This window comes from Clinocottus analis, unplaced genomic scaffold (assembly GCF_023055335.1).
Source record: "Clinocottus analis isolate CAN_PGR_092001 unplaced genomic scaffold, fCliAna1.0.p SCAF_8, whole genome shotgun sequence".
In the NCBI taxonomy this organism is placed as follows: Eukaryota; Metazoa; Chordata; class Actinopteri; order Perciformes; family Cottidae; genus Clinocottus; species Clinocottus analis.
In genome coordinates this window covers 1,450,014-1,477,642 of record NW_027176240.1, presented here as the reverse complement: position 1 = coordinate 1,477,642, position 27,629 = coordinate 1,450,014, and the positions used below count along the sequence as shown (strand labels likewise).

The window sequence follows — 27,629 nt, the reverse complement described above, 5'->3', positions numbered from 1 at the left end:
CACACACAGGGCTGCAGTGTTTTCCCATCGGAGTGTGAGCCAGGGTTGGGAACAGAGGACTATTGAGCGCCGCTGAACACGCTGACTTCCTGATTGTCAGACTGAAGCCATATGTCCCGTTAACGCCGAGACATTTTCAGCCTCGACTGTTTCAGAGGGCGTTTGGGTCGAGTCCAAAGCCTCCGGGCCGCCAAACTACAAGTCAATTAACTCTCAATTAAAGTGTTTCGGGTTCTCTGAACGCTGACGCGGCAGTTTTAACGCGTTAATTTAGAGAACGGCTCCAACAAACGGCTTCGTTTTAATTGCTCATTATTCCACTTTTACTCAGAATTACTACATTTGTGAACATCATATCCCGTTTATGGAATATTTGACTTATTTCCCCTCATGTAAAACAGCTGATCGGGGGAATATTTGGTGCATGTAAACACACGGTGGAGGAGAGTCTTTGTTTTCCTGCAGGGGCAGAGAGAAAAATGTGGGATTTGAAGCCAAGAAGACGCTCCAATAGGAATCAAGTCGTTACCTCTGTGTGTAACACAGGAGAGCAGACACACACACACACACACACACTTGCAAAAACAAACATGTTTGCAGAGTATGGGACTCTCTCTCTCTCTTTGCATCACTTGGAAACATCCAAACCTCATTTTGGACTTTTGGGGACGAGCTGGAGTTCAACTTTGTGGCCGTTTGACTAAATTAACACTTCCGAGGACGTTTAGCTCGTATTTTGTTGTTTTTGACACAGTTTGCACCATTAAAAGTATGCAGAATAAGCTCAGAGCAGCTCCTGTTTGCAGAGCAGCCGCTAATGAGCAGACAGCGAGTAATAAAGTTATCTTAGTTTGAAGAAAACTGAAGATTCTCAAGTCGAGTTCCCGAGCGACAAGTTCTCCAAAATCAGATGTTTATTCACAACGGAAACCACAAGAAATGAGTCTTTTACATGACGTCAGATGAACTGGAGGGCGTTACAGTCCAGACCCAGAGTCCCTCAACAACAACAAAAAGGACTTGGGATGAGAATGAATCAGGTTTTCTTTTTGGGGAGACTTTCGTCATTCGGGTCAAACTGTTGTAATTTGTGGTCGCACAAACCTCACTTAGCGCCACACACACTGTTTACGTCCTCGCAGGAGAAGACACAAGAAGAACCCGACGACACGTTGCACAGTTTCCATTTTTACACTCCTGCAGCGGGTCATTACACACAGAGACAAGCGGTACGATCGCTATCTCTGAAACACACACACACACACACACACATTTGCTTAAACGTGTTACACAACCGTCACACCTGCTGAGGACCAAACCCTTTGGGTTCCACCTCGCTGGCTAACACACGACTCGGTGCTTCTGGGGAGTTTTAGTTCATTTCGTGCGAGTGTGTGTGGCCCGCTGCGCTCGTCACACACTGACAGTTTCACAAAGACGCCGCGGCCGCCCGGCTTTCCGCTTCCTGTGGCTTCACGCTGCGTCGCTTTCTCCACTTTTTTTAATTCAACAAACCGGCTTGTCAGCATCTGTCGGCGCCGCGTCGGACCCCTGAGGACCACGGATACGATCCAAGGACCCCTTTAAAAGACGAGTTCGCGTTCACGACGATAAACTGTCGGCCACCAGGGAAAACAAAATGGCGTCCGTATAAATCAGGGTTCTTCATTACGGTGGTCATGTTACCTCCATCAGTCACGGACGGATGAATGAAATTCCTTATCGCTGAGGAAACTGTGTGCGTGTGTGTGTGTGTGTGTGTGTGTGTCTGTGTGTGTGTGTCACTCTGATGCTAATGAAGCGGCATCAGAGTGCTACAGACATCCGTCATAATGTAATGACTTTCCTCCAGTAATCTCACAGCTGATAGAATCCAAAACATCTGAAGCACGAGCTCCCCGTCATGGACCTGCTGCACGTCATTATTATTAATATTGACCTCCTTTTACTCTGTGTTTGAGTCGTTATAGGAACCCCAAATTAATTAATACTTGTGTTTATTGTGTGTATTTGTTCAGCAAAGTCTTGGGATGATATGAGCCGGAGTCCCCAAAAATGCCCCTTACTTAAAAATGTGTAAAAAAGTACTTGAACATAGTTTAAAGTGTATTAAAGTACTTGAACGTACTTAAAAATGTGTATAAATGTACTTTAACATCGTTAAAATACGTATAAAAGTACTTGAAGATACTTTGTGTACAAAAGTACTTGAACGTACTTACAAATGTGTATAAATGTAGTTCAACATAACTAAAAATGTGTATAAAAATACTTGAACGTACTTAAAAATGTGTATAAAAGTACTTGAACATACTTAAAAATGTGTATAAAAGTACTTGAACATACTTAAAAATGTGTATAAAAGTACTTGAACACAGTTAAAAGTGTATAAAAGTACTTGAACGTACTTGAACGTAATGGATGTTGCACCAGGAGATGAGCTAAAGCGATCACACGTCATCATGAGGAACATTCGGGTCTGGATTGTGCGGCTTCACGGCCGTTGAAACACAACCAGAGAGAAACAGATTAAAAGCTTTCAAACGAGTGATGAACAGATGTGATCTCAGTGGTTTGTGGTTTGAGTGAACTTCTGCTTTTATTATGAAAATAATAACTGATCATCCTGTGCAGCTGACACACACACACACACACACACACACACACACACACACACCATGTTTTCAGTTTATTTACACATGTTTTACTTCATGATGGCTCTTTCTGGGCTCAGTTAAGCCCCGCCCACCTCTCTGTTGTGAGCATGCTCAGCTCCAATCAAAAGGTCCTTTCATGCTGCAAACACACACACACACACACACACACACACACACACAGAGTGGTTTCCCTGTTCTTTCTGACTGTCACACACTCTAACACTTACTCGTGTCACCTTCGGCCCAGACGCCCAACAGCCCGGTCTTTGTCTCTCTCTCTCTCTGTAGCTGATACTGCTCTCTCCGCCTCAGGTGAAGCTTTCTGAATCGTTTCCACCTCGTCAGCATTTTGGGATTCATCATCGAGGTGAACCCAAATGTTTTCACCGAGACGTCGTAACGCGAGACAACAGGAGACGCGCTGGACTCGCGTTCACGCCACAGGTCCGACTCATTACCGGAAAACAAGCAGCGGACTGCAATTAATGATATTTTAGATCAAGATCGGAGGCTTTAAATGTAAAAAAAAGCATCGTTACTCAACATTGATCAGACCTTTCTCGCCGTCAAGTCTGCAACAGAAGCTCTGAATCTGTTGAAGCTTTTCATACGAAATGAATAAAAACACACAACGGCTGCCTGGCACAAGAAGAAAAAACGCATGCATTTGAAGATTGACTTGAAGATGATACAACTCCATGAATGATCCTCCTGGATTAAGATGTTGACATGAAATCAATGTCTTTAAATCATATTTAATGCATTTTATTAAAGGCTCTACACACACAACATGTATTTGTCTACAATGTGTGTATTTTATATACATTAGAATTAATGCTCGCTACATTTAAAACCAACATAATTGCAGAAATGCTCGTTTTTTAGCGCGTCAAATGTGCAAAGAGGGCGTCATCAGGTTAAGCCCGAAGCTGCTGAGTGGAGACTCCTTCACTCCTTCTCTCCTCCTTCACTCCTCCTTGTCGAGGAGGAGTGAAAGTGAAGCGTTTCTCGTCCTCCGCCTTTGTGTTACTGTTATCAGCACGAGACGGCCGAAGCCCCCGTTTAATTCCACTAAGAGGGATGGAGGGATGATGAGGAGAAAGGAGTGAGAGAGGGGGTGGGGAGGAGATCGGGGCAATGACAGACGCTCTGCAGAAGCTCATGAAACATTGATGATGAGGAGGAGGAGAAGAGGAGGATGAAGGAGTGGATGAACACCTTTCAGACGGACAGAGAGAGACAAAAACAACCAGGGATGGAGATGTCGTTTGGATTTTTTTTGTGCCTTCTGGACCATTTTAGACAACCCCCTCCCCTCTGTTAATCCTCACCCCCACCTCACAATCTCTCACACACACACACACACACACACACCCTCAGGGGCTCCCAAACCACCGAGGTGGCCACTGATTGGCTGCCACAGGAGCAGAGGGGGATGATGGGAGCGGAGAGGGGCGATGTTATTGTGTTATGAGCACGGTTGTGTGTCGGCGTTGTGCGTGCGTCCGATCTGACATGAACGCTCGTGTGTTTTATCCAGGACTTCATTCATGATTTACTGCTTTTCTGTCCCCCAGCCACAAGTAGAGCCACGCCCAACACACATTTAAAAACAAAAGATTGATTATATATATATATATATATATATATATATATATATATATATATATATATATATATATATATATATATATATATATATATACACAGCTGATTCTGTAAGACCTTAAATACACACACCATTTATACCTCCGTCTCTATACATCACTTAATCATCCACTCTATTATCCATCCATAAATGTATATATCCATCCATGAATCAATCAATCAATCAATATACACATATATCTATACATGAATAAATACATTTAAAAATATATATAAAGAAAAAAAATATTTTACAAAGAAAAAAATATATATATATATTTTTCTCTTTGTAAAATATTTTTTTAAATATTTTTTTTAATATATATATAAAATATTTTTTTAATATTTTACAAAAAAAATTGTTATATATATATAACAATTTTTCTGGTAAAATATTAAAAAAAAATATTTAAAAAAATATTTTACAAAGAGAAAAATATATATATATTTTTTTTTCTCTTTGTAAAATATTTTTTTAAATATTTTTTTTTAATATTTTACAAAAAAATTGTTATATATATATATATATATATATATATATATAAAAATTTTCTTTGTAAAATATTTATTATAAATGTTTCATGTATCCAGCTGTCTGGTCATAATTTAATTTTAAGTGAATTTGCACCAACCGATTTCAACCCAAATATAGAACAACGTCCATCCACCAATCAATAACTTCCAGCATCAATCGTCTGTATCTGTACATTCTGAGCCCGCCCACTTTTTTCCACACGTCCAATCAAAAGCAAAGGGTTGCTTCTAAACCCCTCTCGTGTGACATGCGACCAAAGCGCCGGCCCAGCTTCAGACTGCAGGTTGGTACCAGCGCGGCTGAGGGTCCAACACACTCCATCGCCGTCGCCTCGCTCGCCCCCACGAGTCAGTTCAGGAGGCAATTTGCCGACTCGTTTCCGAGTGGGCTTAACACTCGGGCCCTAACGAGGAGGAGGAGGAGGAGGAGGAGGAGGAGCGTCTCCTCGGCTCCCTTCAGCCTCCTCCCAGCCTTTAGCGGAGCGATAATCACCCAGCGCTTCCACATTCATCGCCCCGCTGGGGTTTCAAACCCGCGAGCCGCCGCTCTGAACCACCTGAGCCTCTCTCTCCAGGGGACGGCGCATGGGTTTATGTCCTCTTAACGTGTCGCAACCGCCCTCATAAATATCATCGGCCTGTTTATCTGTCTGCCGGCTACCTTATCTGAGAAGTTAAAGAGTTTCAAGGGACGACCAAGTGACGGTCTTTACGACGTACAGAGCAGCAAACTGCTGTTTGCCATGTGGTAACGTAGTTGTGAAATGCCATGATATGAAAAGTAAAGACGAAAGGTTTGACATTTTAAGCCGAGAAGATTGAAAGTATTCAGAAGTTTTGTTCTTGAGGCAACTGAAGAGCCTCTCCAGGAAGATAGAAGCTGAAGAGTCTCATGAATTTATCAGAGGAGTCTTCCATTAAGTAACTTATGTGATGAATGATAAGTCAGAGGTCAAAGGTAGACTTAGTCTTAATCTATGAGGATTTAACAAAGTATTTTTTTTTAGATTTCCAGGTATCCGTCCTTCATACACAAGGTCTAGAGTTTAATAAATACTGTAACCAGACAGAAAAGCCCTTCGAAGTAGAAGTCGACCCAAACAAAGTCTTTTAAGGATCAAGTATTTTGTAAAGTGGCCGGTGCTCCACTTCGTTAATAAATCCCCCAAAAAAGTTAATAAATCCCCCAAAAAAAGGTGCATAAACACTGACTTCATTGACGAGGAACTCTAAGATGAACCCGTTTAAAACTATGGAACAAATTGTGTCTCTAGGCCTCTTTTCCTCTGTGTTTGAGTCGTCGTAGGAACCCCAAATTAATTCCAATACTTGTGTTTATTGTATGTATTTGTTCAGCAAAGTCTTGGGAAAAAAAATGTATATCTGCAAAAAAATTACTTTTAAAAGATAATTTTATGGTAACTATGAACATGCAGCATGATATGAGCCAGATTCCCCAAAAAAGCCTCCTGGAGCGTCAATAAGACACCTTTATGGAAAGATAGGACCTAAAGAATCAGAATCTGCAACAAAAATCACAATAAAACAAAGTCTTGGTCTGTTAGGAAGGAGTTTCAGTCAAAAAACTGTGTCGTTTGGTTAAAAAAAATGGAAAAATTACGTATTTCATGGCAAAAGACTGTCTGAATGGGGCATGCTGGGACTTAAAATGGGAGGTTAACATAAGGTTAAAGGTGAGTGAGCTGGACCCGACCGGGCGTTGCCGCCCTGTAACTTCAGTTTTGCAGACATAAATGTCAGACCAATTGATTTTTGGGGAATTTGTGCGTTGCTTCAGATTAATGTGAATTGATTTTCTCCAACGTTTCGTTCGTTCCTCACAGAGGACGACAGCTGTTGCCAGTTTTGAGTCATAAAGAGACAATAGTAGTGACGACTTCCCACCGCAGACAAAAACATGCTCAATTTACTCCAAACCTTCAATCTTTTTGCCAAAATGTGGCTACAAACGCAGCTTATACTTATTTTTTTAAGCGGTTCACTATGCAAGCTTTGACCTGCAGCCTCATGAGGACATATTTAAAACATACTAGGTAAACAGTCAAAGTGCATTATGGCGGGAAAGAAGAAAAAGGGTGGGGGGGGGGGGGGACGCTCCCTCATGAAGTCCGGCTTTTTAACCACTGCAGTAACCGCAATTAAATCCACCCACATTGCAGCACTAAAACTTTATGATCCTAAACAGATAACACACGAATCTGCCCTTCTTCAACACACACACACACTCAAACCATTGATGACGCCGCGCAATGAGTCTACGAACATCTTTTGCAAAAAGTGCTTCCCCTTTCAGAGCGCCGGAGGCCTTCACAATCAGGATGGATCTTCAGGGGACACCGACGAGCTGGCTCATCTTCTCTTTTCGACTCGAGTTTTCCTGAATCAAAACGGTTCTCAAGGGGCCGATCGCACCAGAAGCGACGCTCAAAAAACGCGTCGCTAGCAAAACCGTTGTTTTGCAAAACCGTTGTTTTGCTAGCGACGCCGACTTTCGCGCACGCCTTTTAAATGCCGCGCGTCACGTTTTTCTAGCGTTTTTCGGCGCGCTTAAAATGTAAAAACACTCTCATCGCTGTCACACTCGGTCCAGGCAGCCAATCGGATCAAGCGAGAGGCGGGGCTTTATTCCTTCCTGTCTTCGTGTGCACAGCGGGGAACTCGAAAGAAAATGGCGACCTCCAACGAGGCGCTAACGTTAGCGGTATTTAATGACGAAGAGCTTTACGATTCTTGATGGAAACACAACTCTGCTGCTCAGAAGACGCTGGAACCGACTCCTGCTCAGCCCGAAAGCACGACTGAAAGCACTCGTCATCCAGATGCCATTCGCAGAATAGATGCTGATATTCGCCGTACTCTTTTTGGACCCACCTGCAGAAACCACCATGCGCCTGGCCTCGAGCTACTTTTAGATACGAGGGACAACGATGATGATGAAGGTTTCTGGGCATCAGGGCTGCGATCAGTAAACTGGCTCCATTAGCCTTCAGCTAAATTCAGACCGCCGATAGTGCTTCTTCACAGAAAAAAACCAAAAACATTTAGCTATTTTGAAAAACCTTTTCATCGATGGCAAACATCCACGGAAGAGCTTTTGATAGCTCCTTGTGGGTTGTGAGGCGCAGAATACTTGAGTCTTTGTGGTTTAATAACATCGTTCTGAAGGTCAGTGGCCAAAACCTCTCGCTGCAAAAAAAAAAAAGTAAAATACATCTCCCGAGAATGAGTTTCCCCGGCTATGTGACAGATTACAAGCGATGCAAATGATTAAACGGGGATTATTTTTGGCACATCCTGTCGTGCTATGCGTTTGTAAATGATTCTTGTTATTACACATGCAGCGAGAGTTGCGTTGCTGGAAATCCTCCGCACTTAAGAGACAGCTTTCAGGCACAAAGGGGAAAGAAAAGAGATCGACTCGAGTTGTGAAACCGAGTCCGTTAATCCGCCCGTCGCTCTTATCCTGGCGCTTTACGCGACAACTTGTGTTTGCATGCGTTGCATGAGGAAGTAGTTTACACACTTCAATAAAAGCCGAAGAGTAAACACTAGATTATCTGGAGTTAGGGGCGAGGTCTAGTGGCTATGGGAGTTATGTGCTCTTGTCTTTATATATTCCTAAAACCAGCCAGCAGCAACAGAGAGACATATCTGATCCCCGAGCGGGAGGATTAATATTGCATATTGTATGACTGGACGTCCTCCTCTGCTCTTAAAACCAGGGCTCAGGGGTCAAAAGATCAAAAAGATACCTTACCGATTGTAGAATTTGGAGATATTGTACATAAACAAGTGTGTTGTTGTGTGTTTTTTTTCAAGGAATAGAGTCAGAAAAGGCCCGTCAGTGAATCATTGTCCAGAAATGAACTCACTCCCCTTTAATAAAATGTGAAAAATGACTAACTACTGAAACGTTTTCTCAGCCCGCACACCCAGCAGGTCGATTACACGACAGGCCGAGAACATTACTGCTCACATCGCAACCAGCTGCAACAATCTGGGTGTGAGGCAACTCCTCGCCCCGATGAGCAAGGCACTAAAATACTCATCAGCAGCCCCCTCCTCCCCCTCGATGCCGAGCAGCATTATCAGGCTGGAGGGGCGGGGCTCTGACACAGCGAGCCGAGATAACAATCATCCACACAAAAAAGATTACACTGCAATGATTTTACATACAATCGTTGTGTTGAACGAAACTTAATCTAAAAAACCTGCAGTGACAAGTTCACATGAGTAAATAACTAAATTTAACAGTTACTTTCATTTTGTTTTACCCATACGTGTATCCTCACGATGGTTACAGTATTGCAGCACTTTAAATGAAGTTAATAGACGTTGCGGTTGCGGAAATAATTAATTTACGGTTTTTTAAAAAGAGACCAAAAGGTTAAGCGCTTTTTGTTGTAGTTTCTTTTTAACTTTTCTAAAAAATAGCATTCAACTTTGTTATGTTAGTGGTTGTTATCTTAAAAATAAAAGAGTACACTGTAAAAAGTGTTTGTAGAATTTACTGTGTTTGTAAGCAGTAACCTACTATAAACTATTTCCCAGTAAAATACGGTGTATTCATTTAAATACTACAGTAGTCAAAGCTCTACTGTAAAATAATATAAAACACAGTTAAGTGGGGAAATCACAGTAATCAAGAATCTACTGTAAAAATCAATGCACCCAAAAAGTACTGTAGAAAATGACAGTAACTAATAATCTACTGTAGTTACATAATGTGTTTTTTAACAGTAAGTTACTGGTCAATGGCTGCCCGTTAATAAAGTTTAATTTCACAGTGTTTTTTACAGTGTAGATATGATCTTAATGTAGTCAGACTTCATGAGAAACAGAAAAAGTTTCAGTTTCTCTGGAAATGTATGTGCACCTTTTTAAAAAATGTCATGGATCACTTTGCAAAACATCCTTTATTAAAAAAAAAAAAAAGCAGCGGTTGCTCTCATGTGTGCGTGTTGACTCTGGACCTGCACAAGTCTTTTCATTCTGAGGAATTCAAGCTCCTTCCTCCTGTTTCACTCCCCTCAAGTCATGTGTGTCCGGATAAAAACCGGCAACTAAGTCGTTATCAGAAGATAAGTCGCAACCGAGCTCTCCGCGTTCCTTCCTTTGGGACATTTTGACAGATTTCCCCCCGTCTTACCTTGAAGCTGTTTAAACCTGCCCTCCAGCTGGTTGTAGTTGAAGGCGGCCTGGCCGGTGAACCCGGGGCTGAGGCCGGGGCCGGCGGCGTGAGACGGGCCGGGCGACAGCGGGCCGCCGTAGTCCAAAGACGGGGAGAGGGGCCCGGGGAGGCCGCCGGTGGCGCTCTGGAGCTCCATGATGAGCCTCCAGAGAGAGAGAGAGATGAAGTGGTGGACGGCTTCAGACCAAACGAGTCCACAAAGGCATCGGGGGAGAAAACTCAGAGGAATATCAGCGGCTTCCCAAGTGGCTGAAAGAGTTTCCCGGATGAATTGGGGAGGGAATCAGAGTTTGAGCTTCTTTTATTTTGTGCGTCCGGGACAATAAACTTCCCAACCGGATGGATTTCTGGACGTCTGTGTGTGAAAAGCTCCGGTTTAAAGCTGGTGAAGCGAGTTTCAGCGTGAAGAAGTGAGCCTGCGAGTGAATGAAGTCACCTCAAAACGGTTTCAGACCTGAAGCTCGTGATATTGGAGAGAAATAATCCCAGATTTGGCCGCCGTCTCGACAAACTGAGACGGGGAGACATCCAATACGCTTTCCAAGATTAGCTGGACTGAGCGACATAGGAGATCAACTGCAGAGTTCCCCCCTCTCTCTCTCTCTCTCTCTCTCTCTCTCTTTCTGTCGTTCAATGTTTCACGAGAGTGGCAGCAGGAATCGCTGGCTCAGCAGACGCGCTCAGCGCCGGCAGCATCATCATCACGCTTCTGCTTCCTCCCCATCCGTCTGTCAACGTCTTCAGATCTCACGCCGTCCCTTCTCTCGGGAATCCACCCATCCTCCGTTCATTCGTCCAAACACACACACACACACACTTACTCTCACACACACTCCGTCTGAAGCACAATGAGGAGGTGGAGCAGACGGCGCTGCAGCGAATGAAGCGGAGGGAGAGATGGAGAATGAAAGCGTGGGTTTGTCCTCCTGCGTGCAGCAGCGCTCAGACACTGAAAACACCTTTGAGACAAGAGGGAGAGTCAGAGGGGGGAGGGGCCGCCAGCAGGGGAGGGGGGAGGCGGCTCCTCCTCCCAGCGGCCAATCGCAGCCCTCGCTTTGGGCGGTGATGTCATCGACTAGTTAGCATAAGGGGCAGAGTGGGAGGAGGGCGAGAGAGAAAGACAAACAGAGAAAGAATGAAAGAGAGAGAGAGAGAGAGAGAGAGAGAGAGAGAGAGAGAGAGAGAGAGAGAGAGAGAGAGAGAGAGAGAGAGAGAGAGAGAGAGAGAGAGACGAGCGTTTCTGTTCACACTGAAGATTAAATTAGATGACGACAGAGAAGAAATATTCCGGTTAGAAAGTTTGAGAGAGCCTCGCAACATATTTTAAAGATGGATTTCTTCCTCTGGTGGTGATAAAATAGTACGTACATGTGAAGGCGAGTCCACGGATGCAGAATGTGTTTAATTCCCTCCATCAATGCTGCATTAAATCTCATTAAACATAATTAAAGCGTCTTAAATTGTTGTGTTCTTATGTTTTCCTAAGTTTTAAATACATTTTTAAAATGTTGTCTCCAGACCTCTTTTTCCCCTGTGTTTGAGTCGTTGTAGGAACCCCAAATTAATTCCAATACTTGTGTTTATTGTATGTATTTGTTCAGCAAAGTCTTGGGAAAAAAATGTATATCTGCAAAAAAAAAACACTTTTAAAAGATATTTTGATCATAACTATGAACATCCAGCATGATATGAGCCAGATTCCCCAAAAAAGCCTCCTGGAGCGTCAATAAGACACCTTTTTGGAAAGATTAGGACCTAAAGAATCAGAATCTGCAACAAAAATCACAATAAAACAAAGTCTTGGTCTGTTAGGAAGGAGTTTCAGTCAAAAAACTGTGTCGTTCGGTTCAAAAATGGAAAAAAATGACGTATTTTATGCCAAAAGATTGTCTGAATGGGGCATGCTGGGACTTAAAATGGGCGGCCGGATTGAGAAAAATGCATCTTATTGGATTAAAAACGGACTGAGAGGCAATTCACGGAGTAACTACGAAAACACACACACACACACACACACACACACGTCATGTGAAAACACTCGCTCTGCCGTCTCCGAGTAACTGTGGTAATAATATTAGGCCAATAAAGTTAATCAGTAAAACGGTGTGCGCAGAGGATGAGTTGTACCAGGGAACAGGATGTGTGTGTGTGTGTGTGTGTGTGTGTGTGTGTGTGTGTGTGTGTGTGTGTGTGTGTGTGTGTGTGTGTGTGTGTGTGTGTGTGTGTATCGCTCAAACACACACACAGACCTCCAAACATCCTGAGAATATCTGAGCTCTAATATTAGAGCCATGCTCTTCCTGTCTGAGCCCCGCAAGCACTTCCTGTTTGAGCCTGCTGTCCATCAACAACACACACACACACACACACACACACACACACACACACACACACACACACACACATCTCCAGCTTTAACATTAACCTGCAGGTTTCGGGGGATGAAGGCGGAGTCGCAGGAAGAGCGAGGGGCATCGCGGAGAAACCCGAGCGGAGGAGAATCGGCTTCACTTCCTGCGTGGACGGACTGGACACGCAGGAGGTCACGACACGAAGACAATACGCGGAACAAATACCCACGTGACCCCGAAATAACTGCAGATGACAGGAGAAGAAAAAAAAAAACACAAAAAATGCTCGAGGAAATGAAACACATGCAGATGATTTCCTGCATAGGATTCAGAACGAGGATCAACCGTCCAGAACTTTGCTTTTTTCTTACGTCTCGGTTTACGCGACGCATTTACAAACACAAAAGTCAAAGGTTTTCACTCCTACAATGAGACACTGAGGCGTTTGTTCCCTGAATAGAAGTCAACGAGCTTCACTAAATCACAGACCTTTGACCTTCCGATCAAAAAAAAAAAAAGAGCGCCAACTCCCCGAGTTTGTTTTTTCTTCTCACTTTTACTCGCTGAAGTAGATCATTCACAGACAAAAGTAGAGCAAAGGTCACGCAGTCGACCAGCAGAAACTCTGCAGACCGACTTCCTTTCACTCTTTTATGGAGCGACTCATATTTTAACTTTGGAAATCCTCCCGCGCCCATTTTAAGTCCCAGCATGCCCCATTCAGACAATCTTTTGGCATAAAATACGTCATATTTTCCATTTTTGAACCGAACGACAGTTTTTTGACTGAAACTCCTTCCTAACAGACCAAGACTTTGTTTTATTGTGATTTTTGTTGCAGATTCTGATTCTTTAGGTCCTAATCTTTCCAAAAAGGCGTCTTATTGACGCTCCAGGAGGCTTTTTTGGGGAATCTGGATGTTGAAAGTTGCAACAGAGAAAACTGTGTGCACCAACATCCTGGCCTCAGGGGACTCTCAGTATCCACGACAAATTAATCATAAACTCAATGTCTCGCCCCCTTTTAGCTCTTTTTTGCAACCACATCCCCCGCCGGCTTCTTCGGCGGACAGACGTCGCTTCGGTGTCGACACATGACCCGAGTACACAACTTCATGACGGGTTCTTGTGTCGTCGACGGCAAAGTGAAGCTCCTTTTGCAGAAGAAGAAGGGACGTGGTGGAAAAGTGACAGAATAAGCGAGTAAGTGAACCGTGAGTTTCAAATAGATATTCAGAGATATTCACTTAGTTTGGGGATGAGGTCGTTTCTTTACGACAATATTTGACACCAGAACAATTAAGACACCCATCAATATCTCAATATTTATCAAATGGGGCTTATTTATTAAAAATCGATACAGCTAAAAAAAAAAGAAAAAGAAAATTAAATTTAAAAAAATAAATCGATACAGCACAGTATCGCGATATTTTGCGTGCCGATATTCTATCTTTATGTAAATTTAATTAATTATAAACCTTTTGGTCCTCGAATTATAAAATTGCCTTTTCAGCTTTTTTCATTTTGCTGCAATATGTTGACAAAGTTTTCCTTTGGAGACAATTTGCGGTGGAAAAAACAAAAGGAATAAATCGCGATATTTAATATATCGCGATAGTATCGAATCGGGACTCGAGTATCGTGATAAAATGAAATCGTGGTTCCCACCTCATATTTAATAATTTATATTGTCATGTGCAGCGTGTTGCGTGTTAAAGGTTCACACGTGTAAAAGGTTTTTCTTTCATATCACTATATTACACTTTTTTTTCTTTATAATATCTGAAGACGGATTTAATCTTGTGCACAAACGGCAGCACTTTGGGGAAACTTCAGCGTCGGGCCGATGTGACTCACGGACGCGTAATCGGCGTTCCCGGTTTGTCAGATGAAAAGTAGACCCGGCTGCAGCTCTCCAGCGTTACAAAACCAGACATCTGTGCAGGGGTCAAAGGTCGGCGGCCGCGGCAAACCGACAACAGATGGACCGAATAGTTTTCCGCAGCTTGAACCAGCGCTGTGGTTCTTCTTTTAATGTGCCGTCGGTCGTCCGGACATGACGACGCGGTAACGCCGCGTTTCCTTTACCCGAGTCATCTGGCTTCCTCGTGGCTCGGCCCTTCAGGGCGCAGCACCCCCCCCCTCCTTCTCTGCGCACCATTCATCCGAGTCAGACCGCATGTGCTCACGGGGAAGAGGAGGAGGTGGAAGCGAACGCTTCCTGAAACACTGCCGCTGCCACTAAAACACATCATTTTATGCATCTGAAGTCATTCTGTGATGACACCTTTCAACCAAATGGAGTCCAGAGCTGCTGCTGCTCCTCTGGTGGTGCGTTCAGGGTTCAAACTTGTGTCGCTGCAGTGGGGAATTTCGCACCGGCACGCCGCCTCACACCCCCCCTCATCCATGACCACACAAAGACATTCCTGAGGTCAGAGCGCCAGCAAACAACAACAGGGCCACCGGCGGCCATGTTGGAAGCGAGTCTGGTGATGAGCGGCGGCGTCCACTGTAAGAAATGATCAGCTGGGTTTTAAATTTCATCTGGACAGGAAGCTTTCCTTTGCCTTCTGGAGGTGTGATTACTTTTTTCTAGTGTTTGTATTGTTTTTTTTTATGGTTCATTTTGTTGTTTTTTTATTACTCGTCTATACTTTTGTATATTCTTGTGCTTCTGCACGAGATCAATTAAGATTATCTGATCTTATTTTATCTACTGGGATGAAAATTGAAAAGAGAAAGAACGGAGGATAGAAGAAAGGGAATACGGAGAGCAGAGAGACGTTTTCAGCTTCTTTACTTTCACTTTTCTTTTGATGTAAAACAATTAAAACACATTCACCAACGCATGAAAAAAAGAAAGAAAAACCCAGACACACCAACATTCCCAGCATTCCACCATCTGGTCTCTGAACAGGAAGTGAGACACATACGTGTGTGTGTGTGTGTGTGTGTGTGTGTGTGTGTGTGTGTGTGTGTGTGTGTGTGTGTGTGTGTGTGTGTGTGTGTGTGTGTGTGTAACCTGGACGGCTGCTGGTTCTAATTATCGAGCGGCTGAGCGAATCCTCTGCTTCAGCAGATCAATACTCACGTTTATAAACGCTTAAGTGGTTATTAACGTTCTATTTACATCTAAACAACGACTAATTAAAAGAATTAATAAACTGCTCTTGGAAATTAATTGCAGACGGTAAATTATAGATCAATATTGATAAATCTATGTAGCATTTGCTTCTAAACGGCAATCAATGCTTACCTACACAAGTACTTAATACTTCCATTTGAAAGTATATACACTACATATACTTTGCATTTGTATTGATTTATTTCTTTAGATTTAGTTGTTTTGTTGTATTTATTGTGTATTTTTCACACCTGATATTTTTGTGTCTTTATAACTTTGCTTGCTGCTACAAACTAATCTCACCATGCGGACGAATAAAGTATCCGTCCATCTTCCATCCATCCATCTTCCTTCCATCCATCCATCCATCCATCTTCCTTCCATCCATCCATCCTTCCATCCATCTTCCTTCCATCCATCCATCTTCCTTCCATCCATCTTCCTTCCATCCATCTTCCTTCCTTCCTTCCATCCATCCATCTTTCTTCCTTCCATCCATCCATCTTCCTTCCTTCCATCTTCCTTCCTTCCATCCATCCATCTTCCTTCCTTCCTCCTTCCATCTTCCTTCCTTCCTTCCATCCATCTTCCTTCCTTCCATCCATCTTCCTTCCTTCCATCCATCTTCCTTCCTTCCTTCCATCCATCCATCTTTCTTCCTTCCATCCATCCATCTTCCTTCCTTCCATCTTCCTTCCTTCCATCCATCCATCTTCCTTCCTTCCTCCTTCCATCCATCTTCCTTCCTTCCATCCATCTTCCTTCCTTCCATCCATCTTCCTTCCTTCCATCCATCTTCCTTCCTTCCATCCATCTTCCTTCCTTCCATCCATCTTCCTTCCTTCCATCCATCTTCCTTCCTTCCATCCATCTTCCTTCCTTCTATCCATCTTCCATCCATCTTCCATCCATCCATCTTCCATCCATCCATCTTCCATCCATCCATCCATCCATCCATCCGAATATGTACAAACCCCATGAAGCTCGTTTGGTATCGAGCGTGTGATGAGGTTTGAGCCTCCTGAGAGCCTCCTCTCCTCCTCTTCTCCTCTTCTCCTTTCCTCCTCCTCCTCCTCCTCTTCCTCAAGTTATTCTGAGCTGCTCTGAGGACAGAACAATCCCTTCGGGGTCACCGTCTCGGCCTCGGCAGGCCGACAGCGACACGGACACATGATGTCGATATCGCCCGTTGTGTTTGTTCACATGAGAATGTCGCCAACATTTCAGCCAACGTGAAGCCAGAAGTTAAAGTTTTCCCACCGTTACAAGACCCGAGCTTTGTGACACTGCACATCTGTATTGAGCCTTTTTATGAACAGATAGTCTGAATATCTTCAAGAACTAAAACATGAACTGCTCTTTGAAAAGGGAGCATTTGCATTATTATGCTCTATATCATCTTTGCATGAGTGGAAATGAAACGAGTCATTGGTGGTTAAGATATTAAGACTAAAGAAACTTTACACAAAAAGAAACATGCAGACAACATAGAGAGCATCCACCTCAGTTATATGTGTCAAAGTCTGTATACACACCAAACACACACACACACAGACTTAGAAACCCCCCCCACACTGCACAAACACACACTCCTTCCATCTCTGCCTTCACTGTAAGTAGATACGGCTGCGTTTTCATGGTGACCGGCGGTTTTGTGTTTCCCAGGATATCATATGGAGGCGTCACACACTTCCTTCAAGCGTGCACACACACACACACACACACAGGTCTCAGCATCGTTTTTCAGACGTTGCTGGTGAAGGGTTGAATGACTACAACGCACTCCTTCATGTCGTGTTTCTGATCAGTGAGAGAGCTGCAGAGACGTTCAGACATCTCAGTGATGGAAACAAGAAAAAACTGCAACCGGTACTAACTATTTGAACTAAATACTGCTAGTGTGGTAATCTGGTATTCAGCTCTTTCACAGCAGAAACAAAGACACACACACACACTTCAATGTCATCACCCCACACACATCCACCAACAGGAAGAGGCTTTAAGGAGGAAGAGGAGGAGGAGGAGGAACCGGACATTCAGACTACGTTTAAGAAAACAAATCGCATCCCGTTGGCTTTTTGTTGAGGGAGCCAGCGTGACGCTAACTTCCTGGTTGGCCGACAGAAATGCGTCATCCCTGCAGCGCGCCATTGAGAGACGACGAAACCACAAAAAAAAAAAAATGTTTGTAACAACAACGAACGAGGACTTGAAGGATGAAACACACGATTTAATTCATTAATATCTCTCTGAAAGTCAACCAAACCTGAATATTAAAGGAATATTATAACGGGGGAGCAGTTGTGAGTGGACACTGTTATGAGTGATAATACACTATTTATAACTTCTCAGCAGCCATTATGAAACACAAGCTCCGCCCCCACACCTTTGACAGACACACACACACACCATCGCCACTCTCCTGCATATTTAACACTGCCGTGAATTATTTAGTGTAGTGGGACACGGCTGAAGCAGTCGGCCGCCGGGATGCAAACAGCAGGAGGAGAGAGTGATAGAGTTACAGAAACTAACACACAACACAACACACAAAGCGTGCGAGACAACAATAATAACTCACGCACCATTAAAAGTCCACTTTTGTTAAAAAAATTTGAATATCGGCAGCGTATTGCGAGCGCGGCGAGGGTGAACGAACGCGTGTGTGTGTGTGACGGCGAGTATGAGGTCATCGGTGATGTCATCGTAACAGTCTGGACGGTTTATATACGTCGATGAAGACCCGAAGCGAAGCTCAGGTGCCTCGTTTGACACCCGCGAGACGCTTTCTCACCCAAAAACTGGCCAAACACCAACGCTCGAGTTTCAAACTGTCCTTCTCGTCTTTTCAAAATAAACTCACACAGGAAGTACGGTCCAGGCGACTGACGTCACGTGACTAACAACACCAACTCCTCCAAGTGTGGGTTGTGCACCACCACCTCCTCCTTCTGGGCTTCAAGGAGGACGGACTCTGACTTAAATGCAGCCGTGAAAAACAAAAGATCTGTGACCTCACCGACGCCACCGAGTGTGAATGAAAGAGACCTAAGAATCGCATCTGGATTTCTTCTGGGTGTGAAAAAAAACAACAAAAAAAAGAGGCCAGCTGCGTCAGACTCGTTAACGAGCCTCGTTAGCCCTCGTTAACTCCTGATTGTCAACAGGTGTGCTGGCTGCGGAGCGACCAGGCCGAGCGCCAGCAGGCTGAGCTCCTGACGCGTCCACGTCGGACTGCGTGGGCCCGAAAATATGAGAATTCACCACCACAAAAAAAAAAAAACAGTGTTGTGTTTTCATGATTCAGTTTGTGTTTCTGAGAAAGCTTCATTGTTCTCCGTGTTGACACGAACCCGGCAACCTCATGAAAGCGCTTATGAAAGCTGCTGAGGCTCCCCGCCGCGCTCCCCGAAAACACAAAAACACACAGAGGATGAAGCCAACAACACAAAAGATACCAGTTCTCAACAGAACAACAACCAGACGCACTCGTGACTTCAATCCAGGCTTTTACGTGATGTTAGCTGGATAAAACAAGCCGGTTAGCTTAGCGATACGGACTTATAGCGCTCTGCTGAGCAACATATCCTTAAAGAATTCAGACATTTGAGTGAAATCATCAATAATCAACACCAAACTGAATCGCTTCGCCCCTTTCTGAAGCTAAAAATCAGCTGTGAAGAATCCCTGAAGCCGCCGTCGAACCTTCTTGGGGTCCGTCCTACCTGCCAGGGCTTTGATGCGCGAGCGCTCGAACAGGCGGGCCGAGCTGTTCTCGTTGTCCCAGTCGTCGGCGTCCCAGCGGTTGTTGACGCCCTCGTTGCTGTACTGCTGCTGGATCTCCATGTGGTCGAACTCCGCCGCTACAGACGTCATCTTGACCCTCGCCGTGACTCCACCGCCGCTGCCACCTCCGAGTCCTTCCACCTGCCGCCGCTAGCGTTGGGGGACCCCTCTTAGACACACACGAGTGCGCACACACACACCCTCACACACACTCTCTCTCGCTCGCTCTCTCTCTCTCTGACCAGCTCTGGCAGGCCGGAGAAGCTGGTTGGAAACCTGCAGAGAAACAAGAAAGGGGCGGAGTTAGTGGACGTGACCCCAGAGAGCGAACTCAGACATCAAACAGGTACATAGAAAAAGAAAAGGATTGTTTTTGTCAATGTCGCCATTTTTGTCCAATATAATGAAAGCTTATGGGACTCTTATGAACAAAAACAAAGATCAAACGCACTACAAAAATGTTTCTTAATATAAAATTGAGAATCCGTCTCATTTAAAACTGTCTCCAGTTCTTCCCCACGGTGTCAGAGTCCTTTAAAGTTTCTGCTCAAATTAATTTTAATGCCAAGTCTGCTCTGGTTATGACATCATTTCACTGTGTATTGCTCCATCAATGTATTTTGTATTAACATCAGAGAAGTGATTGAACCTGCCCGCCCTGAATGGTGTTGAAGTCATGTGACCATCGCTCTGCTCTGATTGGCTACAGCTTCTTCCGGCTCTGCACTGAGTTCATCTGTAAACTGAGCGAATGGCGCCTCCCTCTGGTCACAACGCGCTACTACAAGATCTGAGGAACACTCGCAGGTCAGAGCCGAGAGGCGACGACACCAAACAGACACGTTTCAAGATATTAGAAAGGTAATTAAAATATTAAAAACTGTGGAACCAATTTTGTCTTTAGACCTCTTTTCACCTTGTGTTTGAGTCGTCGTAGGAACCCCAAATTAATTCCAATACTTGTGTTTATTGTATGTGTTTGTTCAGCCAAAATGTATATCTGCAAAAAAAAAAAAAATCACTTGTAAAAGATATTTTGATCATAACTATGAACATCCAGCATGATATGAGCCAGATTCCCCGAAATGCCTCCTGGAGCGTCAATAAGACACCTTTTTGGAAAGATTAGGACCTAAAGAATCAGAATCTGCAACAAAAATCACAATAAAACAAAGTCTTGTTCTGTTAGGAAGGAGTTTCAGTCAAAAAACTGTCGTTTGGTTTAAAAATGGAAAAATATGACGTATTTTATGCCAAAAGATTGTCTGAATGGGGCATGCTGGGACTTAAAATGGATGCGGGAGGATTTTCGCGCACGGTTTCCAAAAAGTAATTAAAATATTGTAATAAGCAGTAAACAGCTGAGTAGTTTGTGATGACGTTCATGTGCAAATCAGTAATATTGTGCATGAAGGCAACACGTCAGATTCCCTCCATCGTGATCGTCAATTAATGAATATTGAAAGCTCATTAAGCCCAGTAAACGAGAGTCTGATGCATAATTACAGACTCTATTAAATGATGCAGTCACGACGACGAGGAAGAGGAAGAAGAAGAAGAAGAATTTAATTTAACAAAAAAGTGTGACGCACTTTTCATTGTAAACCGAGAGCAGCGAGTCGGCGCCGGGAGTCCGTTTGGATCCGGCAGACAGCAAACGGCACCATGACTCAGCACAAAAACACACCAGAGCAGCTCAGACGCATTGAACAGCAGACGAGCGAGCGAGGAGAGAGGAAAGGAGAGAGGAGAGGAGAGAGGACACATCTCAGCCTCGAGTCGTGGTTTTGAAACAAAAAGGTTTAAAGTTTAATCTTGAGTGATTTTATAGACAACTTTCCATGAACGGACTACAATAAGCTGCACGTGTCCTTCGGCTGGAAGCCCTTGAAACACTCAATATTTCAACGAGTAGTTTAGACAGAAAGAATCAACTGAAGAGAAGAACTGCAGATGAAGACGTCTTCATCTTGTTCTTGTTGAAGCTGCAACGATTAGTCAATGAAAGAAAATGTCTCAGCTAATCTTCATCTTTTCAACAATAAGATCAAATGTCGCTGATTTTTCTTTAATATCTTTGTGTTTTGGGAAGCTAGAATGGGCATTTTCCTAATTTCTTATTATTATTTTTATTAAATAGAGCAAATGATTGATTTATCGATTAATAGTGAACGTAATCGGGGGACAAATCTAACTTGTGGTTGTCGAGTTGGAGACTTATTGATTGTTTTAAGTAAAAAGAGTCCAGCTGCGGTTTCAGTTCACCGATTGGCTGCTTGTTTTCTGGCTCCGCCCACTGACGCTTCACTCAGCCAATGAGATTATTTCTGCATCTGAGGAGAGACGCTGATGTCGACCAATCAGGACGCAGCTAGTGTTGCTATGCTAAAAATACACAGCACTGGGGCTGTGTGTGTGTGTGTGTGTGTGTGTGTGTGTGTGTGTGTGTGTGTGTGTGTGTGTGTGTGTGTGTGTGTGTGTGTGTGTGTGTGTGTGTGTGTGTGGACGCTAACACAATGTGCACTCATTCAGAAGCAATGAAGCGCACAGACACACACTAGTCATGAAGTCATGACAACACACACACACACACACACACACACACACACACACACACAAGTCATGACGAAAGACACACACACACCAGTCATGACAAAACACACACACACACACAAGTCATGACGAGAGACACACACACACCAGTCATGACAAAACACACCTGTCCTAACACACACACACACACACGTCATGACAACACGTACACACAAACATGTCATGACGACACACACACACACACACACACACACACACACACACACACACACACACACACACACACACACACGTACACGTCATGACGACACACACACACACACACACACACACACACACACACACACACACACACACACGTCATGACGACACACACACACACACACACACACACAAGTTATGACAACACACACACACACACACACACCATGACGGCACACACAGACACACAAAAGTCATAACACACACACACACACACCTTTTTAAGCATTAAAATGTGTGTGTGATACTCAGGAGTATTTATAGCAAGAGGGATAAGTCAGGAGAGAATAACAACAGGAAGCACTGAAGTAGAGAGATGACGGGATGATGGACGGACATGAACGCGTCTCTCAGACGAGTCTTTCAGTGCCACTTAACGTCGAATACGAGTCACATCTAACCCGATTAGCTGGTAATTCATATTTCAAAGAATAAAAAGCATCTTTTGTGAACTTAATAGTTTAGTTTTGGATCAACTGAATGAAACGTTTGAAGCCGTTCCATCGATAAAAAACGTTCAGTCGCGATATCGGATGTTAATAAACCTGCACGGCTAAACTCCCTCTGGTCCTCCTCCACCTCTCGTCCTCCTCCACCTCTCTCTCCCTCCTCCACCTCCCTCTCGTCCCCCTCCACCTCTCTCGTCCCCCTCCACCCCTCTCGTCCTCCTCCACCTCTCTCTCCCTCCTTCACCCCTCTCGTCCCCCTCCACCTCCCTCTCGTCCCCCTCCACCTCTCTCTCGTCCCCCTCCACCCCTCTCGTCCTCCTCCACCTCTCTCTCCCTCCTTCACCCCTCTCGTCCCCCTCCACCTCCCTCTCGTCCCCCTCCACCTCTCTCTCGTCCCCCTCCACCTCTCTCGTCCTCCTCCACCTCTCTCTCGTCCCCCTCCACCCCTCTCGTCCCCCTCCACCTCTCTTGTCTCCCAGCATCCTCCTCTCCCGTCGACTCGCGTTAACGCCCCTCCCCCCTGTGATGAAGGCTGTCGGGTGCGACTTCTCTTCGCGTCCCCGAGAGGTCCAACAATTGTCAAGATGATAATGTGAAGCGCTCCCTTCGCCCTGTTGTTGTTGTTGTTGTTTTCTCTTGATGAATCAGTTCCTCTCAACCCACGACAGACAATGCAGTTCATAACAGTATTATAAAAAACACAAAAGCAGCACCATGAACGTGGAAGTAAAAAAACACTTTAATTCTCTCTCTTTTCTGCCAATAACTCATATTCTTGAAGGTTTTTGTTTTCAACTTTTGTGTATATTTTTCATTCAGCGGAACGACATCACGGTGTCGCCTCAGGGTGGGAATCACCACGATACGTCATTATCACGATACTGCGATATATTGAGTATCGCGATATATTGCGATTTATCAGCTCTTTTGCAACTGCAAATTGTCCCCCGAAAGGAAAACTTTGTCAACAAATAAAAAATTGATTTTACTAATCAAAGACCAAAAACTTTTAGAATTGATTAAATAAAAGATCCATACTCTGCTTCCGTGTATCGATACAATATCGCCACGCAAAATATCGCGATACTGTGCTGTATCGAGTTTTCCGCACTTCTAGTGTCGGAGTCGGAAAAAAAAGCTGCGACATAATTCACTACATGATGATTAAATATTGGTGCGTTTGGAGGGGAAGCAGCAGCTTCCATTGGTCACGTTTCAATGAAAGATTTGATAAATAATACACTATAAACTCATAATATAATATTTTATTATGAGGTCTAACTGGCTCCATGTTGAAAAACACAAACACTGCTTCTTTATTTCTATTTTCTCCTTTTTAGCTTCAGCTAAAAACATCCACGTCCAGAAGCTGCTTTTGTGTTTTTATGATACTATGAACTGCTCTGACGATGTACTTTATTTACATATTTCACATCTTTTGTGAACATAAGACCTTCTGATAAACCGATTTCTAGCACCAACACAGTTTGACTGGATGAGTAAAGTTATGTTTTTACAAGAATTTCCAAAATCAATATGACATTTTTCAGCTTTAGAGCCATATATTCTCTTTAAACTTGACAGTGTCATAATATATAGAGAGCAGAGTTTGTTTTGCAACTTTAGATTTACAACACATGAGTATGCATCACATGAAAGTGGCTTTAAAAAGTGAATTTAAGAAATTATGTAAAAATCGAGAAAATGGCCCCTGACCCCAGAGGGTTGATGTTTAAAGATCAGGTGTAAAGTACTAGATGACGTAGGGAAGGTGCTTCTGTCCTTTAACGCTGTACAAGTATCAACACCACGGCCTAAAAATACTCCTGCGTACAACATTTTACTGAAATAAAAGTTAAAGTGAGAGCAGAGTTTCGCTTTGAGTCTTTTGTTTTGGGAGTTTCATGCTGAAAAGATGAAAAAAGGAAAAGATAGAAGATAAAAAACAAGACATTCATATATTTTGAGCTTCTTTATGCTGAATAAAGAAGCTCAATGTAGGCGTTTTGTGCCCCCGTCCCGCCGACCTCACGCTCTCAGAACATGAAACCACAAATAAAAGCCAACGATCTCCCAAAATGAACCAAACTGCAGCTTTGAAAAGACCATTTTTTAAAGTAAAAGAGTAAAAACACACAGTGGATTCTCAGATGAAGCTGCATGCAGCTCCGCGGCTGCACCAGCGTGACCGTACAGACGGGGAAGCAGACGGATCTCGTCCTGTTGGCGTCTTCAGTTATCCCTCCTCTATTTTTAGGCCTCCGCGACGTCGCAATTCAAGTATCAAATGGTTCACTATGGCAACCGAAGCCCCGCCGAGGCCCGAGCGGCGTTCGCGCTCCCACGCAGGACGAGCCGCCTGCTCGCTCGCTGCTGCAGAGCATCTCACCCCGAGCTCGCCATCAGCCGCACAGCAACGCGCCCACACACACACACACACACACACACACACACACACACACACACACACACACACACACACAAAGACAATAACTCAGTTTGCTTCTGAAGTGCAACACGTTCAGGGTGAAAGAAAACGGACGCAGACGTGTTCATGAGGATTTAAATGTTTTATCTTCGTGGAGCCTTTCAGTTTGAAAGGAGCGAACAGACTGAACTATGGGAGCAGGGACGTTTCTGAGGAATGAACAAACTCAGTTTCATTATTTTTATTTAAACCTATATTTAACCAGGAGAGTCCCATTGAGATTAGAAATCTCTTTTTTATTTTATTTTTTTAAATTTGTCTTTTTTTTAATGTTGTTTTTGTAAATTTGTCTCCTAAATTATTAGTATTATTATTATTTATGTATTTATTTTATTTTTATTTTTTTTGTCTTTTTGAATTTTTGTCTTTTCTTTAATTTGTCTTTTTTTGGTCTTATATATATACGTATTTATTTATTATTTAAATTTTGATTCCTGGTTATTAACCATTTGTATCTCTCTCACTTTATTATTTGAAGATCAACTAATGCAATTATTTTGATATTGTGTCTGCCACCTGAGACTCGGCCAAGACAGGCAGCAGCAAAAAAAAAAAAAAAAAAACACACAGTTACAGACAGAAAGCATAATAAAAAAAATGAACTTAAGAAACATTTACATTTTAGGGAGCCTGCCTCTATTTCTTTTAATTCTCCATTTAAAAGCGGTATCAGAGGTATCAGTTTAAGCTTTAAAACACATTGTAGGTGAAGCCAACGCTGCAGGGCCGCAAACCTGCTCGTGGCCACCAGGGGGCGACGCCTCTGGCTACAATAACAAGTCAGATTGTACAGAAGAAGTCTGAGTGAGAAGTAGTTCTCACTTGCTTCATTCCTTCAGTAAACATGAGTTTACTTATGGTTTTCTTATAGTCTTCACACATGTGGGTTTATTTCTGATGCAGATTAGCTTCTATTGACACTTGTATATTTATGACACGGACATAAAGTAATAAAACAAAAGAGTTGAGCTAGTTTTCAAAGTAAAGTACGGCTCTAGTCTTCAACATTTGGAGTCACAAACACTCATCTGCTGCAGTGACATCACATTTTGACCTTCTGTGTAACAAAGTTCTGTCCAAGGTGAGTGAGTGTTCTTTAAAGAAAACACACACACACACACACACACACACACACACCAGGTATAAATGTATTTAGGCCATGAGAGAGTGTGTGTGTTGGACGAGGGACTCATCCATCACGTTGCCTCTCTGCAGCGTTATCTAGGCCACATGGAGCCATGTAGGGCAGCAGCAGTTATCTGACCCGACACCGTCAAACTCAAACGCCATCAAAACTGATTTGGAGCGGCGGCGGCGAGCTGCAGCTCAAAGCGCCGCCGTCCCGCCGCCGCCAGAGAGAAAAGAGAGAGAGAGAGGGAAGTGAACAGAACAGCCGCTGGATCCGTCCCCGCTGTCGCAGTGCAGATGTCTGCCATCAACTCCACGCTCACGTTACTAATCCAACAAACTTCTTTCATCTCTTCTCCTTTATACGTGGAATGAAACTCCATGAACAGCAGGAGCAACACACCAGGATGTGGCCCTGAACAAACAACAACAAACGTAGTAATCCACCGTTGTGCCATGGCTGCTTTTACTACACATGTCTACATTAAATATACAGTAACCTCTTTGTTTAGTTCTGGTTTTTATTCAAAGTTTTGTGGGAAAATATTCAGGTGTTTCTAAATCGCCCCAGAAGGGATTTTACCGGCTGCTAAAATGTGTAAAACATATGAAATGTGTTTTTTAAAGTTTTTTAAAACATGCACAGACAGTCCAAACATACACAGATGATACGACAGTTTATGCACAAAGCGAAAATCCCCCCGATCCCATTTTAAGTCCCAGCATGCCCCAATCAGACAATTTTTTTGGGCTTAAAATACGTCATATTTTTCCATTTTTGAACTGAACACAGTTTTTTAACTGAAACTCCTTCCTAACAGACCAAGACTTTGTTTGATTGTGATTTTTGTTGCAGATTCTGATTCTTTAGGTCCTAATCTTTCCAAAAAGGTGTCTTATTGACGCTCCAGGAGGCGTTTTTGGGGAATCTGGCTCATATCATGCTGGATGTTCATCGTTATGATCAAAATATCTTTTTAAAGTGATTTTTTTTGCAGATATACATTTTTTTCCAAGACTTTGCTGAACAAATACATACAATAAACACAAGTATTGGAATTAATTAATTAATCTTCTGACCATTAAATAAACGTTCAGCTGGAGCGGCCGGTTTCTGAGTCGACTCGCTTCCCGTCGAGTTCCCTGACAGCGATTGTCAAAAAGACGGAGTACAGACAGACGTGTTATTATCTTCCAGAGTCGTCTTTGTGAAGACGAACTGACGCATGAACAGCATCTGTGAGCGAATCACAAAGAGACAATGAGAGTCGACACTTCCGGCTCTTCCTGTGTAATTATCGCAGAATTCAGTTCTCTTTGCTTCCCGATCGACTCCCGACGTCACGCCGACCCCCTGCTGCTCTCATCCAGAACCGCCACTGCAGGGAAAGTAGAGCTGCCGGCTACATTTAAGGCCTTCTGGTTCATAACGTTAA

At 43.6% G+C, this 27,629-nt stretch overlaps 1 protein-coding gene across 2 annotated transcripts in view; it reads right to left on the bottom strand.

Annotated features, from left to right (window-relative positions):
* sptbn1 (spectrin, beta, non-erythrocytic 1) overlaps nt 1-27,629 on the bottom strand; it is a 101,853-nt gene that overhangs the window by 48,826 nt on the left and 25,398 nt on the right. Inside the window, exon 2 of one of the 2 annotated variants that reach the window (XM_068567333.1) lies at nt 19,254-19,590. In XM_068567333.1, the coding sequence (XP_068423434.1) occupies nt 19,254-19,404 (151 nt within the window). In that variant the 5' untranslated portion in view covers nt 19,405-19,590. Of the gene's footprint in view, nt 1-10,008; nt 10,918-19,253; nt 19,591-27,629 lie in introns of those variants that run through there. The other variant, XM_068567332.1, reaches the window with a different exon arrangement.